Source organism: Cnephaeus nilssonii (genome assembly GCF_951640355.1).
Source record: "Cnephaeus nilssonii genome assembly, chromosome: 21".
NCBI lineage: Eukaryota > Metazoa > Chordata > Mammalia > Chiroptera > Vespertilionidae > Cnephaeus > Cnephaeus nilssonii.
In genome coordinates, this window is record NC_137092.1 from 1,069,997 (window position 1) to 1,086,609 (window position 16,613).

General features: G+C 61.9%; 2 protein-coding genes across 5 annotated transcripts in view; one reads left to right on the plus strand and one right to left on the minus strand.

The window, feature by feature from the left end:
• Positions 1 to 88: 88 nt before the first annotated feature.
• Positions 89 to 12,344, minus strand: MRS2 (magnesium transporter MRS2). Of its 4 annotated transcripts, none has more exons than XM_079761194.1 (11): positions 12,230 to 12,344; positions 6,690 to 6,763; positions 6,381 to 6,417; positions 5,157 to 5,269; positions 4,620 to 4,793; positions 3,600 to 3,730; positions 3,154 to 3,270; positions 2,194 to 2,346; positions 1,943 to 2,060; positions 1,113 to 1,226; positions 89 to 624 (listed from the first exon to the last, which is right to left on the minus strand). In XM_079761194.1, exons 1-11 carry the CDS (start codon positions 12,327 to 12,329, stop codon positions 514 to 516), a joined length of 1,242 nt encoding a protein of 413 aa, XP_079617320.1. In that variant the 5' UTR covers positions 12,330 to 12,344; the 3' UTR covers positions 89 to 513. The 4 variants fall into 4 exon arrangements, with proteins under 4 accessions (XP_079617320.1, XP_079617318.1, XP_079617319.1 ...); XM_079761192.1 differs by lacking the exon at positions 12,230 to 12,344 and adding an exon at positions 8,563 to 8,821; XM_079761193.1 differs by lacking the exon at positions 12,230 to 12,344 and adding an exon at positions 7,532 to 8,555.
• The window catches only part of SLC44A3 (solute carrier family 44 member 3), a 36,194-nt gene continuing 30,073 nt past the window's right edge, over positions 10,493 to 16,613 (plus strand). The window contains exons 1-4 of the mRNA XM_079761190.1: positions 10,493 to 11,082; positions 11,472 to 11,579; positions 14,329 to 14,471; positions 15,617 to 15,753. Coding sequence (XP_079617316.1) covers positions 11,056 to 11,082; positions 11,472 to 11,579; positions 14,329 to 14,471; positions 15,617 to 15,753 — 415 coding nt within the window. The 5' untranslated portion in view covers positions 10,493 to 11,055. The remainder of the gene's footprint in view (positions 11,083 to 11,471; positions 11,580 to 14,328; positions 14,472 to 15,616; positions 15,754 to 16,613) is intronic.

Sequence of the window (16,613 nt, forward strand, 5' to 3'; positions counted from 1 at the left end):
CTACTTCCCAAGGCATAGTTACAGCCAAGCGCAGCAGCAGTTTGGGGTTGAAAGCTGAAATCTCGATGAACTGGAATCCACAGAAAGCTGACGTGAGAGGGTCATGCCGGTTTATTCACGTCTGTGAGGGAGCAGAGAAGAAACTGAGGCGCTGCAGCGGCTCCCAGCACAGACCGCGGAGTGAAAGGCTGCCGTGCGCGGCCGGCCCTCGGCGCCTGAGCCGGAGTTCGCGGACAGGCCGTCTCCGCACCGCGGCTGCGGACACTCCTTTCCTCGATGAGCGGGAAGTCCAGTCCAGGCCACAGCCCGGGTTCAGGCAGCCTGCCTGCCTCCCGTCCGTAAGGCAGCTCTGCGAGCTGCAGAGCCGAGTCCTGGCCTCTGACCGGAGCCGTGGTCTCCTCAGAGCCCTGAAGCGGGTCACGTCCCAGTGCGGTCGCTGCACGGGCCTTCCTCGGACGACAACGTAGCTCTGTGCTGTCTCAGCCTCGCCAGTGGCTGCCGTGCGAGCCGCGCTCACCGGGGCGTGAGGACGCTCCTGCTGGACCCCAGCCCGTCCGGCCTGAGGCTGGGCTTCGCGTCCAGCCGTCCGTCGGCCCGCAGGGTCTTCCTAGGTAGGGAGGCCACCTGAGCAAAGCGGACAAGTGGCGTGTTAGTCGTGTCGTTCTTACGAGGAAAGGCACCCCATCACCGCTGAGGGGACCCCCATGGACAGCGGTGTCACCTCCGAGTGACGGCAGAAAGGGCACTAACCTGTCTTCCCCGGTGACCGTGCGGGCCCTGCATTTCCGTTTGGTAATGAAGCCCCTGCACCGGGTCACTGCCGTCTCCTGGCTGAGTGCTCGTCCCCACACCCCCATCCCCCGGCCCCAGCAAGCAGCTCCCGTGTTCCGGGGCGGCGCTGTGCTCCCAAGTGCTTCACACGCATTATCTTGCTCAGCTCCCTAACCCCGTGAGGCAGGTGGTGCTGGTGTGACTGGTGGGGGGTGGGGATGGGGAGGGGAGAACCAAGGTGGCTTCCAGGCATTAAATAACTGCCAGGGTCAAGGAGTCTGCTTGACCCCACCGGCTGTGGTGTGACCGCCCTGCCCCCGGCGGGGACCCGCACTACGTACCATCGGAGGCACAGGAGCCTCCAGCTGCCGCCCGAGGAAGGACAGCAGCCGCCTCCAGATCAGACCACTGCCCATGAACATGACCCCGGTGACCAGCCAGAACACCCTGTGGTCCTGGAAGAGAGCGGTGCGGGTGGATCACGAAGGCCCGGGGAGGTTCGTCTGGTCTGGCCTGGAGGGCATCCAGGGCTACTGAACAGCTGGAGGCCGGAGGGGCCTCAGGTTCGCTTCTTTAACGGCCACTTTCCCAGGTGAACCAGGGTCCCGATGGAGACCACGGGCAGCGCAGGCTGCAGCCAGACACGGCCCGTGGGACTCGCCAGGACACGGAACCCGAGCCAGAGCGTGCTGAGCACAGGGTCGGTTCATGCCTAGGAGTCTGACAGGGACGAGCTGAGCCCGGCCAGCGCCACGCCGCGTTCCTATGCGGGCACAGAGCACGAGGGGCTGCAGGTCTCTGGGTTCAAACCCAGCAGTGACTCGAGCTCAGCTCTGGGCAAGTTACTGACGTTTTCTGGGCCTCACTGTTCTCATCTGTGCAGTGAGAACAATCATGCCCACTTTCAGAGCCGCCGGCTGAGCCACACGGTGTGCCGCCGGCCAGGGGCGCTCCTGCCTCCCGCCGGCCACGCAGCGCAGTCTGAGAAGCAGAAGCCTGCTGTCCGTGCCATGGAGACGGGTCTGGAGCCTGCCTGGCTGTGGACGGGCCAGAGCACGCATTCGTGTCCCGAGGGGGGGGACAGCGAAGACTTCCTGTTTAAAGTCTGTTTTAAGAACGGACCTTCACAACGTGAGAAAAGAACCCCGAGCTTACTGAACGACATCCTCACCTCTTCAAGGGAAGATTCCAAGTTCATGCCAAAGGCAACTCCGATCAGGCCGAAGAGCGAGAGCGAGAAGGTGCCCATGGTCAGCTGCAGGTTCAGCCGCATCATGACATTGCGGTGGCTGCGGGACAGTGTTGGGTCAGCCGGCCCACGACCCACGGCCAGGGCCCCGGGCCTCAGGCACTGCCCCCCCAGGAGCCACGCCCACACAGAGCAGGAGCCCCTCTCCCCGAGCACCCCTCCGCCGCGCCCACCTGTCCAGGTTGAGGAAGATGACGCTCTGCGAGTCGTCGATCAGCGCCCGCAGCTCGCGGGCCGCGTGCGCCAGGTCCTCGGCCAGCCGGTGGCAGTTCTCCAGCAGTAGCTCCATCTCCTCCGCGTGGTCGATGCCCGCGCTGCTCTGCTCACTCCAATCACAAGCGCCACGTAAGCAGCGCCCACGCGCCACACCCCGACCCCCGAGTCACACCCCGACCCCCGCGTCACACACCCAGCCCCTCGTCACACACCCAGCCCCGCATCACACACCCAGCCCTGCGTGAGCACACGGTGCTCGCTCCCAGCGAGCCCACTCGCCTGTCCTGTCTGTCTGTCACGGGCCCATCTGAGGGCCGTGCCCCTGACCCCGAGCACCACACAGGGACGCCCCCCACAGGCCCCTGCTGCACAGGGAGGGAGCCCCACTGCCCGTGACAGCGACGTCCAGGCGCGTGACGCGGACGGACTGGTACAAGTCAGTACAAACCAGGGAACCAAAACCACAGGCCGAATGCGAAGGCGGATTCCCTGCCCCGGGGGCCTGACCCGCACAGAGCGATGCGATGAGGACGCGACCCAGCTCTCCGCTCCCAGGAGGCGGGGCAGAGCTCCACCATCCACGCTGCCGCCCAGCAGAGACCCGCCCAGGACACAAGCAAAGGGTGACAGCGTGTCCCCGTTTCTGCTGCTCGGCCTTGCTGGCGGCCCAGCTCTTATCTCAGCTTCCTTACTGGGACAGAGATGATGCCTAAAGCCTGCAGACCGTCCTCTGTGCACGTTACAAAGCGTCTGCGTGAGTTTCTGACCCTGGTCTACAGACGACATGCAACACCGAGTGCGTGAGCCACAAGCTCCGAGCCCGAGGGCCCCGAGGGATGGCCCAGTGCCCCGAGGGAGGCTAAGTGCCCCGAGAGGAAGGAGCTCGCAGGGGAGTCCGGGGCGGGAGGGCCACTCACAAGACCTCGGGGTCGCTCCACTTGCTGAGGCAGAGCTCCTCCAGCCGCTCCTCGTCGTCCAGGATCTCCAGGATCGCCTCCTTGAACACCGTGACATCCGTCTCCAGCTCGGACAGGCTGGAAGGCAGGTGCGCAGCGTGATGGCGCCGCGGACTACGGACACGTGTCACCCTCGCACACAGGTGGTGGACAGGGATGTGTCGGCGGTGCTCTGCTGTCTACACGCAGACGGAGAACCGAGCCCCCAAGCAGGGCCCGGGACAGAGCCAGACGCAGCCTTCCCGCCCCTTCACTCTTCCCTCCACTCGGCGCCCCGACAGGAAGTCACCACCATCAGCAGCACTCGCTGGATTTAAAGACCAGCGATGACCCCACGGATTGTGTGTCTGGGCTGATGCTCACACGCCGCTGCGAACCACGCACAGGGACGTGCGGGACCTGCTCACCTTCTGCCGTTCTGCAGCAGGATGTGCAGTTTGCTTCTGTCCACAGAGGAGTGCTTGGGGTCCACTAACGCCTCCAACGTGTCGAGGATCCGGGGCTCCAGCAGGCGCAGCTTCCCCTGCAGCTTGCTGATCTAGAGCAGTGGTCGGCACACTCATTAGTCAACAGAGCCAAATAGCAACAGCACAACGATTGAAATTTCTTTTGAGAGCCGAATTTTTTAAACTTAAACTTCTTCTAACGCCACTTCTTCAAAATAGACTTGCCCAGGCCGTGGTATTTTGTGGAAGAGCCACACTCAAGGGGCCAAAGAGCCGCAAGTGGCTCGCGAGCCGCAGTTTGCTGACCACGGATCTAGAGCAACATGACCTCGCATGAGAACCCCATCTTTTCAGAACGCTCAGGGTCAGCGAGCCCTGGGCTTGGACACCATCTGGACAGCTGGGGTGGCGGGTAACGCTGCCGAGTGCAGCTGCAGGAACGGCTTCCCGGGTGGCCCAAACACCCGTCTGCTGGGGACAGAGGCCCAGTCACATGCTGTTACCATGCTCGCACCTGTGAGGGACTAACTCCCGTCATGAAAGGAGGGGGGTCGATTAAGTACAAGGAAATCCGCCCTTTCGTGGTTACAACTCAAACTTCCATTTGGTAAATACTTCTGCTCTTTATAAACAGAGCACAGTCCAAAACTCCTATGAACAAAACTCTCTGAAAACTAAAACATGACTTGGACTTAAAAAATAAATCAGTGTGAAGTCAAAAGTACACTTATTATTCAGGCCCCACAGCATGGCGGGCGCCCGGCAGCTGCGCACTGACAGCTGCGCACTGAGACACGCCCGGCCAGCGGGAAACAGCAGAGACTGACGACACACGTTCCAGCAGATGCGCTTCCCGCCCGGGCAGCCGTCCCCCATCCCCCGCATCTCCTCTCCGTTCCCCCGCCTGCGCTGGCCTGTTCACGTGTCTCCCTCCCGACAGCGTCTGGAGCGGACAAACGCAGGAGCTGGCGGACGGCTTACCCTGTACTGCAGGAGTGCTTCCATGGCTCTGAACTCAAAAGGCAAAGGGTACGTGACCAGCTGGCCCTCTCCGGCCAGCTGCGCGGGGAGCTCCCGGAACAGCCACTGCTCCAGGTTTAAATGACGGTAATCCAGGATCAGCAGACACTCGGGGGTTATCACAGCTTTCAGGTACTGCGGGGAGAGAGGCGTGTGCAGGCGAGTCGTCTACAAAGACGGTGACCGTTACGCGAGAAGAGCAGCACGTGACGGAGCCTGTGCCGCTGCCTCGGTGCTACAAACCTAGAGGGTGTTTCTTTTTACATTCCCCAGCGTTTTATGATGAAAACTTTCATACGGAAAAAGTATGCAGTGAACACCCACGTACATGCCATCTGTGCCACTGAAAGTCTGCTCACTTTGCTTTGCCACATGCTTCCCTACCCATGTCTCAGAGCTGCGTTTGTTCCGGAACCACCTGAGCCTGTGGCTGATGGCGCTGGCCAGGCAGCGGCTCCCACGGGCCGAGTGGAGACACGGGATGGGAGGGACCCTCACCTCCATTCTCAGGATGATCCTGTTGTTTCTGGTGGTGATGCTCATGAGGTGCTGGAACCGCAGATCTCTGGCCTGAAGACCTAATTCTTGATATAAGTCCGTTTTCTTCCTTTCTGTAGAAGAAATGTTTTCAAGAAAAAAAAGTGGCTGGTCTAATCAATCAAAGAGCTTAGTCTTCATAGCAGAGGACCCTCCCACCACCAAGATAGTTTTGTGTTATGACCAGAAACCAAGCTGACAGGAGTGTTTTAAATGCCTGTCTTTACCTCAAGAACACACTCAGGCTAACGCTAGCTGACTCTCGTATTCTTCCTCCTCCTATCCCACTCCATCAAGGCTCTGCGCTCTGCGCGCAGGCGCTCCGCGGGACCCGAATGAAACCACGCGTGCCTGCAGGGGACTCAGCCTCGTCCCAGCGCTGGCACGGCCCCTTTGTTTAACAGGACCTGCATTCTCTCTCATTTCTCACTCCCTTATCACCTTCAATATTTTAAATCTGGGAAGAGAGAGGTTCGATTTTCTTTCCTCTTGGACTAACACAAAACAAGAAAAAGTCAGTCCTCAGACTAGACTCTGCCTGGAAACTCAATTTATTCCCCAAGAGAAAGCAGACTGGGTGACAAGTCCCACACACGGTACTGGCGACACGACTGTCTGCACCTGTCAGTCACACCACAGACGGGGCAGCGCTCCAGGCAGAACAGCCTTCGAAGGAGCTACTGAGCCAAAACACCGAGATGCTCCACGAGGACCTCAGCAACAGCAGGAGGGGGCGTGGGAGACCTGCGCTGCTCCGAGGTCAGACCCTGAGGGATCTGTTTCACTTTAGAAACAGAGTGACCAGCAGAGCCCAGCGCCACCCGCCCCTCGGCTCCTGTCACCCACGGTGGGTGGGCTGGAGGTCCATGACTCCGCCTTACCCGGACGCAGGGGCGTGACTGCGGACCAGGAGTGAAGAGGAGACGGAGGGAAGTGTTTCTGTGCCTTTAACGTCGGGCAGAGCACGAGTGGCCCTGAGGACAACCACCCGGGAGAACACGGATGGTCCAGGCACTGCAGCCCCAACGGGACTGGTGGACACGCTGCACGAAGACCCTCCCTGCACGTACCCATCCACGCAAAGGGGGCTCTGTTCACAGCACCGCCTGCCATTCCTTGATTTCCATCAGATTCACGCATTCAATGATTAAAGAGATGATGCAGAAGAAACTTGAAGATACTCACCAAAAGAGGTCACATTTCCTTCCTTGTCAAATTTAGTCTGAAGAGAGAGAGAATAAAAGCAGTAAACTACGTGTGGTCTCACCACATGGCACTGTGATATCCCACAGACACTGACAGACACACAGAAACCCTCCTGCCCGTCTGGTTGAAGTCGGGTCTGAGTTAAGGGCTAAAGCTCCCTTTTCCTTTGCTGACCAATCTGACCTGGGCTCTCGAGCGGTCAGTGAAGTCCCACTGGCTGAGCACAACCCCAAGACAAGAGACGACGCAGAAGTGCTCTGTGTTATCAGGCACCCGGCACGTACTCACCACAGTAAACACGGGGGCTACGCTGGCGAGCGTGGCCTGCGCGACATCGGACGTTCTCAGCAGGTGCATTTCACCTGAAAATGAATGAGAATTCCCTGCAGTCACACGACTGGCTGTCACATGTGGCCTAGATACAACTCTGAGTCCGTGGTCTGCAGACTAATTTGCTATTTTTAAGATCTTTTTCCTAGAGAAGAAGGAACACTCATTTGTGCAGTTTCCTATTTGCAGGCGCTTATGTTCGGTTTAACGGGGAAAGGGCTTTGAAACGGCTTAGGCGAGGCAGAATTACTGTGGATTCCCGCCACCCTGTCCTTCCCAATCACCTCAGAGCTGGTGAACAAATGTACAACGAGGCGTTGAGACGGAAAGGAAAGGCCCAATCTTTTCTGCATAATTTAAAGGGCTCTTCATGCGAATGGCATTGGTAGGAGTATTTTGGGAAACAGGTCCCCAGTGCCCCGGGCCTCTCAGCATTCCAGGATCAGGGTGAATTGTTTGACCTACAAACTAGGAAACCTACGGACTTGACTTCTTTGTACTAACTTCTTTTCCGCAGACATACTTTATTGTTGCTACGTGCAAAACAGCCAACGGAACTGGAATGCTGACCTTGGTGAACTGGAATGAAGGCAAATCTACTTGAAAATAAACTTAAACCATGTGACTCGACTGAGTTGAAGGGAGCGCTGAAGTATCACCAGGTCCATTCAGCATCCGACAAAAAGCACTGTTCACAGCCACAAACACGAGGGGGCCGGGCGGAGGTGGGAAAAACACTACTCGCTACCCGATGCTTCCAAAGCGGAACGCTCAGCTCGGATCCTACTCCTCCCACTTACACGGTCTACGATGCGTGTGGTTTCTGAGAAACCCGAGGCCTGCTGTTACCCTTCCGCAAAGTGCAAGCGGCATTTTAAGGGTCATCTGAGTGGAGGTCAATGTCGGCCCATACATCAGCATTTCCTACTAACACGTCCATGAAGGGTCCCAGGACGGAGAGTCTGCATCTCAGTGTTTGCCCTAAAACACCAGACAGGCCTGGCTGCTTTGGCTCAGTGCTCAGAGCATGGGCCTGCGGGCCTGGGTTCAAGTCCCAGTCAAGTGCAGGGACCTCAGTTGTAGTTTCCCCAGCCCTGGGAGGGGTGCGAGCAAGAGGCAACCAATCCATGTCTCTCTCTCCCTCATCCCCTCTCCCTAGAAACCAATGGAAAAAATATCCTTGGGTTAGAATTTAAAAAAAGAGCTCTCTGACTATTAAATTATAAATAAAGTAAAACAAAACAAAACCATCAGACGGGCTGAACCCGGGGTGTGGGGTGGACCCATTCCGAGGCCCCGCGGGGCGGGGGAAGGAGGTGGAGACACTGGGTTGCGTGGGGAGCGCAACTGAGCACACGTATCTGCCGGCAGCGCGACCTGGGGAAGCCTAACGCTTCAATGGCTTCAATGCCGTAGGCTGCTCGGCGACATTAGCACCGCGCTCTCCGGTTAGTGCAAATGCCGGCGATCGCCGCGCTTTATCATCCGGTGAAGACACACCAACTCCGGTCCCTCCTCCGGCCGCACTTGAGAGCAAAGTCCGCCCTTACTCGGCGCAGTTCTTGCCTCCAAGTCTCCCCAGTGCGTCCCACCCCGTTCCCGGGACAAACGGAACCGCGCCCGCAAGGAAGAAACTTATCCGAGTATTTGAGGCGGCGGTGCCCGATCTTGACTCCCCAGCTGTCGTGAGGAGCAAGGGCGACGCTGGATTTAAACACCAAAGGCGCCCCGGGCGCTTCGGGCGGGAGCTCTGCCCAGGGACCGCGAGGAGGACGGGCCGGGCTGGGGCCCGAGGTCACCGCGGCGTCCCGGGCCGGGGGCGGGGCCGTACCTGCCAGGCGGGGCCCGCGCGGTGCGCCGGGCAGTGCGGCCCAGCTCCCTCCGAGGGGTCCGGCGGCGCGCGCGGGGGTCAGGCCCCAGGCCGGAGCGCACAGGCCGCGCGGGAGCAGCCGCAGCGCGCGCGGCAGGAGCCGGGGCAGGCCCCGCAGGCATTCCATGGCGCGGCAGCGAGGCGGGGGCGGCAGCGAGCGCCCAGCCCGTCATGCCGGTCGCTGGCGGGTCAGTGGCACTGTGCGACCCCGCGCACGCGCCCGAGGTCCCGCCCTCCCCGCCGCGCACGCGCCCGAGGTCCCGCCCTCCCCGCCGCGCACGCGCCCTAGGGACGGCCCTGCCTGCCGCGCACGCGCCCGAGGTCCCGCCCTCCCCGCCGCGCCTGCGCCCGAGGGATGGCTCTGCCCGCCGCGCGCGTGCGCGCGCTGCGCCGGCGCCTAACTTCCTGCGCATGCTCGGAAGGGGCCTGTGGGAGCGCTCGGGCCGGCACCTGTGGCGGGAGGGGGACGGGCTCGGGATCGGTGGGGCGCGTTTACCTGCCGGAGGCGGGCTGAGGAGCCCAGAGGGGACCCTGCGGCCCCGGTGCCGAAGACTTCCATTAACTAGCAGGGGACCTTCCCGGTCTTGGTTGTGCTGGGGGCGGCCCTGGTGTCACTGGCTTGTTCCTCTCCTCCCCGCGTAGCTGGCAGCGGGGCGGCCGGGCCCGGGGACTCAGGGGCAGGCGCTCTGCACTGGGAGGAGCTGATGTCGGGGTGCCCCTCTGTGGTGCGTTTGGAGAACTGACACCCTAAACCCTGTCGTTCCTTCCGCACCGCTACGCCAGGACCCCCGTTAGTCCTGCGGTTCCCCGAGTGGGGTTCACTGGGGGGGCGGGGCCTGTGCTCGGCCCTGTCCTTGCATTTATTACCACTTTCCGAAATAAAGAATTTGCCTCTAGACTCTTCTAAAGGCAATCGATGAGGCTTTATTTTTACTGTTAGTGTGAGTTTATTAATATAAACATATTGGTGTGTTTCAAGAATAGGACATTTATATTTTAGGGGTTTTTTAGGGTCTGGTATAAGACAGGTCTTTCTTTAAAACAACAACAGTCCTAGCTGGTTTGGCTCAGTGGCTAGAGCATCGGCCTGCGGACTGAAGGGTCCCAGGTTCGATTTCGGTCAAGGGCATGTGCCTTGGTTGTGGGCACATCCCCAGTGGGGAGTGTGCGGGAGGCAGCTGATTGATGTTTCTCTCTCATCCCTCTCCCTTCCGCTGTAAAAAGTCAATAAAATATATATATTTTAAAAATAAAAAACAACATTTGGGACAAGCCAATGCTTTTTTAAAAATTTATTTTAGAGCCTAGCAGGTGTGGCTCCGTGGATATCGAGCGTTGGCCTGCGGACTGCAGGTTGATCCTGAGCCCTGGCCTCGGCGCTTGCAGGAGGCAACCAGTTGATGTCTCTGTCACATCAATGTCTCTCTCTCTCTCTGTCTCTCCCCCTCCCTTCTACTCTCTCTAAAAATCAATGGGAAAGTATCCTCAGGTGAGGATTAACAACAAAAATTTTATTTTTAAAAATATTTTTAAATGTTTTTATTGATTTCAGAGAGGGAGAAAGAGAGAGGAACATCAATGATGAGAGAAGCGTCCATCGGCTGCCTCCTGCACGCCCCCTCTGGGGACGAGCCCGCAGGCCAGCACCCAGCGTGTGCCCTGACCCAGCAGCGGCGTCTGCGGTTGTAATCCACTGACGTCTCCGCGGTAACGACAGAACCAGGACTGACCCAGGCCAGGCGGAGGGAGGCGCAGACCCTCCAATTCTTTCAGCGCACCCCCCCCCCCCCAGCATCTCCCGCCCCACCTCCCGCACCCACACCTGGAGGCCTCCTTCCGCCCCGCACCTCAGGCTTTTCCTTCTTCGCATACTCCCTGCACCCAAGTCCCACGGGTGACGGGTTTCTCGGACAGACTGTGGGTGGGGGGGAAGCTGGTGGAGGGGCAGACTGTGGGGGGGCCTGGTGGAGGGACAGACTGTGGGGGGCCTGGTGGGGTCCGCAGACACCCGCCTGAGGGCGTCCCCTGGAGTGTCGGGGCTCAGCCCCTCGCCCCCAATTTGCCGGCTCCGTCTCCAGGGCCAGTGCCGGCGCCGCTGTCCGTGCCTCGGCGTCCCTCGCTGCCGACGGGGGAGCGGGTCGTGTCTGCCGCTCCGGATGCCCGTGACGCAGTGAGCACCGCACCGGCGGCGGAGGGCGGCTCACCTGGCGGAGGAGGACCCGCCGCACCTGCCCGGCCCCTCCCCACCTCCGGCCGAGGCTTCCTGCTCCCGCTCCGGCCTGCGGGCGGCGCTGCGGCCGGGGCGGCGCCTCTCCTCCCCGGAGGGGCCGGCTTCCGTGGAGCCACCCGCGCTCGGAGGCCGCCGCCGGGGGGCGCTGCGCCCCTGCCCGCCGCTCGCCCCGGGTTAGCCCGCTGCGGGCGCTGCGTGGCCCCCAGTCCCGCCCGGAGCGCAGGATGCGGTGCCTCGGCGCCCGGAGCCCGGTGAGTGCCGCCGGGGGCGGGAGGGACCCGGGCCCACCTGCGCGCACCTGCCCCACTCCGCGGAGAGCCCTGCCCCCGGGCCGCCCCGGGGACCCATGGCGGCGCCTCGGACCCCACTCTGCGGGGCGCTGGCTGGGGCAAGGCCGGCCTAGGGGCGCCCCGGGTGCACCGCCAGGCGGGGGCCTAGGCCTAGGGGCGCCCCGGGTGCACCGCCAGGTGGGGGCCTAGCGCCTGGGGCCTCTCACCCACCCGCACGCAGCAGGTGTTTCCAAACTCCCAGGAACGCGGCCGGGACGCACACACAGGGAGCTCCTGGCGCAGCCTTCCAAGTTCGGTCGCCCCCAGCCGGACCCTCAGGGTGACCTCGCCCTCCCTTCTGCTCCTGGCAGGTGTCTGCGGAGAGAGCCCCCGGGCACAGAGCGTGGCGGCCTCAGATTTACAGGAAATGCACCGACCCGGCCTGGCTGCTCCTGTTCTTCCTCTTCTGGACGGGTTTGGTGAGTGGCCGTCTGGCGGGGAGGAGGCCCGGGTGTGGGTCCCCACAGAGCTGGGCCCCAACTGTAAACCGCATGTCTAGGCCTTTCCTGGGGGAGCCTAGGTGTGTGTGTGGGGGGGGGGTGCAGGGGGTACCAGGTGAAAGCCGGTGCCACGATGAGAGGCACCTGCCCGTGGGCGGGACACACACTGTCCCCGAACGTTGGTCAGCTGTGTGGCTCCGGCAGGGCGTCCTAACAGAAGGCCCATCAGGGCCGAGGCCGTGGGGTAGGAGCGGAGGCCGTGGGGTAGGAGCGAGGCCGTGGGGTAGGAACGGAGGCCGTGGGGTAGGAGCGGAGGCCGAGGGGTAGGAGCGAGGCCGTGGGGTAGGAGCGGAGGCTGTGGGGTAGGAGCGAGGCCGTGGGGTAGGAGAGGAGGCCGTGGGGTAGGAGCGGAGGCCGTGGGGTAGGAGCGGAGGCCGTGGGGTAGGAGCGAGGCCGTGGGGTAGGAGCGAGGCCGTGGGGTAGGAGCGAGGCCGTGGGGTAGGAGCGGAGGCCGTGGGGTAGGAGCGAGGCCGTGGGGTAGGAGCAGAGGCCGTGGGGTAGGAGCGGAGGCAGTGGGGTAGGAGCCGGGGAAACAGAATCGTTTCTTAGCCCGCGTCTTCCACACTCACTTCCTGGAGGTGCTTCTACCACCTCAGCCCCCAGGTTAAAATGTCCCTCCGGCGCTCGCTGTCCCTTTAACACAGGACCGTCCGAGGGGAGCCTGGACATAAACGACTCTTAGCCGAGGGAATAGGCCTGTACCACGAACCCGCTAGTGAGGTAGCTGATCACCACCCCCCCCACCCCCACCCCCATTTCTTTCCGGTTCCCAGGTCTGTGATTACCTCCCAGGCGGTGCGTCTTGGTCCTGGGCGTGCCCCGTGGAAGCGGGATCTTGAGGCTGGGCACTGGCCTTAGCGCTGTGGGCAGCAGCAGGGAGAGCCTCCCTCCGCCCTCGCAGACGCGCGGGGGAAACCCTCGTCCTGGCGATGGCGGCTGCCTTTGCTGCTGGCGGGTGATGAACCCACAAAACCCGCTGGTGGCACCAGAGGGCAGTGCCTGTGCTGAGAAGAGTTAAAGTGGAATCGATTCTCAAATGCCACGGTCCTCTTCCCCATTCCTCTCTCTTTAGAAAAGCATTTGTTGTTGACTTTCCCAGCTGGTTCCACACAGGCAGGCCGGCGTAGAGGTGTAGCCGGATGTCTGTGCGGCCCTGTCCCGGCCTCGGGGCTGCCCCCAGGCGGCTGGTGTTGGTGAGGGAGCCTCTGTCCTGCCTGCACCCGGCAGCTGTGACCTTGGGCTCCTGTGTGATTTAAGGGTCTTCCCCAGCCCCTGCTCGCTTCAAACCTGGACATCACTCAGCACCGCCTGCACCGTGCCGGGCCCTCTGAGAGGCGGCAGAGCCGGCCATTTGCCCAGTAAACCGGAGGCTTCTCTGTGCCCGGGCCCTGCCTCCCTGAGCTCTGAGCGAGGAGAGCCCTCCCTGAGCTGACTGGCTCTCAGGAGCTTCGGCCCCATTGCTAAAGCTCAGGCGCGGACAACAGAACGGGGTGTTCCTCCGGCCTCTGCCGGGCGGCGTCTTCCGGTCCCGCCCGGTGGCCCGGCCTGGCCCACGCGGGGCCCTGCGGACGGTTTGATGTCTAAGTGGGGTGGTGCATGCAGGCCCCTGCGGCACTGGCTCGGGCAGTGAGCCCGGGAAACTCACGGCGTCGCACGGGATATCCCCGAGGCGCGCTGCGTCCCGGTGCTGGACCGACCCCAGCGTCCTGAGTCCTGGGTGGCGCTCTGCGCGGCTGGGAGACGCACACCCCGCGCTTGTGTGCGGGACGATCTGACTCCGTCGGCCAGGCGCCGTCATGCTTGTTACCGGGACTGACCTTCGGAGGTGGAATTTCAGTATTCCACACTCACCGTGAAATTGGGTAAAAGTGACCATCAGCTGCAAGATGCTCTTGTCCGCAGAATTCCCGAGGTTCTGTGTGTGTGTGTGTGTGTGTGTGTGCATTTAAGCACTCATTTTAAAACACCGCGTTCACACTTAGTACACACAGTGTGTTCACACTTAGTACACACAGTGTGTTCACACTTAGTACACACAGCATTCAGAGATCATAATAATCTGGCCACTCAGTGTGTTTGTGTGTGTGTGTGTGTGTGTGTGTGTGTGTATTAGAGGCCCGGTGCATGAATTCGTGCATAGGTGTGGTCTGGCCAGCCTGGCCAGGGGGAGGGGACATGGGCAGTTGGCCGGCCTGCCTGCTGGTCGGACTCCTGGTCGAGGGGACAATTTGCATATTAGCCTTTTATTATATAGGACAGACACTGAGAGGCCAGATTATTATGGGTTCAGAGATCATCATCATCTGGCCACTCTGTGTATAGCAGCTGTGTTGCCTCATCCCTTGAGGGTCAGTTTTCGTAAGACAAGAGCAAAAGGGGGGAGAGAAGGAGAGGAGGAGGAAGGGAGGGTAGGACGGAAGGAAACCTGGGAAAGGAAGGAAGGGAGAAGGAGAGAAGACGGGGTGGTGGGCAGATGGACAGACAGATGAAAACTGGGGGAAAGAAGTGGCACAGCCCTGGCCCTTGGATAAAAGCTGAGTGACCTGGTGACCGTCTGAGGGGGCACCTTGATGCCCCGCCGTGTGTTGGTTTCATTCATGTCAGCATTGGGGGGGGGGGCGCCCCTGAGGCCCTGGCCAGCTCTCACGTGCCACCCGGGCTTTCCCAGATGTTCATCGCGGGCTCCTCGGTGGCGGCCGGAGCCACAGGAAGGCTCCTCTCCGGCTACGACAGCTTCGGCAACGTGTGCGGCAGGAAGAACTCCCCGGTGGACGGGGCCCCCCTTTCGGGGCAGGACATGACCCTAAAAAAGTAAGCGTCCACCTAAGTTCCCAACCGACAGGGGCTCCATGTCAGGCTTGGCGTCAGTTGGCCATTCTGAGCCTGGGACCGGTTTCCCGTTCGAAACTCTGAGGCCACGGCTTCAGTCAACAGCCCTCAGATCAGACTGGGCTTGGCTGCCTGTGGCTGTGTGCCCTTGGGCAGGGCCTCGCCCCTCGCCTCGCCCTTCACCTCGCCCAGCTGCGTTTTCGTCCTGAGAAGCCTGGCTCATTATTCCCACCTGGCCAGGCTGTTGCCAGGATCCGAGACACTGCCCGGCTACGGCTCACTGAACGTCTGTTGTCGCCATCCTCCTCATCACGTGTCATCCGGTGACGTGTGAGCAGGGGCGCACCATCCCCCGTGTTGTTCCGATGGAGGAATACCTGCGTCCCGACGGGGCGTGCCGGGCCTGTCCACCTGCGCCTGTCTGCACTCTCATCCGCAGCCCATGGCACAGGGGGAGGCGGCCTCTGGTCACAGCCTCCCTCCCGTGGCTCTGGGCCCAGCCACTCCCTGAAGCAGCTGGGCTCGGTGCAGAGGTGCTCTCTGTGGGTTCCCAGAGCAGCGTGTGCTGCCGCCCCGGCCCTCGGCGAGGTCCCGGCGGCCCCTCCCACCCTCAGGCCGCCCCTACTGTTGTCCTCCAGAAAACGCGGAGCTGGACAGGGACGTTAGTTGGAATGTTTCGTATACATTTGTACATGCTACTAGCAAAGTCCATAGAGACAATCTAGCCTCATTATTATTTATTTTAAAAGTATGTCTTTATTGATTTTAGAGAGAGAGGAGGGACAGGGAGAGAGAGAAACATCACTGATGAGGGAGAGACATCGATCGCTGCCTCCTGCACGCCCCCTACCTGGGATGGAGCCCACCACCTGGGCGTGTGTCCTGACGGGGAATCTAATCGGTGACCCGGCTCATGGGTCGCAGCTCAACCACCGAGCCCCGCCCCCGGCCAGCTCACAGTGGAGTGTGGCCCCGCGGTGTGGCGGGCTGCCTTCTACGGAGGCATTCACCGTGAGGCTTTGCTCGCCACGCCCACGTTTGGTAGCTTGTGGCTATTTGTAAGGCCCACGCCGACCCCCAGGAGAAGACCTGCTCTGAGGGGTCCCCTCCTGTCTCCTGCCTCCCAGACACGTGTTCTTCATGGACTCCTGCGGCCTGGACGGGAAGGATGGCCGGCTCGGCCCCACCGCCCTCTGCGTGGCCAGCTGCCCCTCGGAGCAGCTCCACACCCTGGAAGAAGTGCAGCTCTTTGCCAACAACACTGGTGGGCACCGGGGGCACCGAGGGCGGGCCCTGCCCCGGGAAGCCGGGTGGGGTCACCTGTGCACGCCTGCGGGAGACAACCTGCCCCCCGTGCCCCTTGACCTCAGGTGGCACGTGCGCGCTCTGTCCCTAGGTCCCCCACAGGCCCCTTTCCAGATCCCAGGGATTCATCCCGTCTCCGAGGTTTTGTAAAAGGATGGGTTGCTGTGCTGGCTCCCCCGGGACAGGGCACAGAGCCTACAGGTTCCCCCGGGGACAGGGCACAGAGCCTACAGGCTCCGCTGGGGACAGGGCACAGAGCCTACAGGCTCCCCGGGGACAGGGCACAGAGCCTACAGGCTCGCCGGGGACAGGGCACAGAGCCTACAGGCTCCCCGGGGACAGGGCACAGAGCCTACAGGCTCCGCTGGGGACAGGGCACAGAGCCTACAGGCTCCCCGGGGACAGGGCACAGAGCCTACAGGCTCGCCGGGGACAGGGCACAGAGCCTACAGGCTCCCCGGGGACAGGGCACAGAGCCTACAGGCTCGCCGGGGACAGGGCACAGAGCCTACAGGCTCCCCGGGGACAGGGCACAGAGCCTACAGGCTCCCCCGGGGACAGGGCACAGAGCCTACAGGCTCCCCCGGGGACAGGGCACAGAGCCTACAGGCTCCCCCGGGGACAGGGCACAGAGCCTACAGGCTCCCCCGGGGACAGGGCACAGAGCCTACAGGCTCCCCCGGGGACAGGGCACAGAGCCTACAGGTTCCCCCGGGGACAGGGCACAGAGCCTACAGGCTCCCCGGGGACAGGGTACAGAGCCTGCAGGCTCCCCCGGGGACAGGGCACAGAGCCTACAGGCTCCCCCGGGGACAGGGC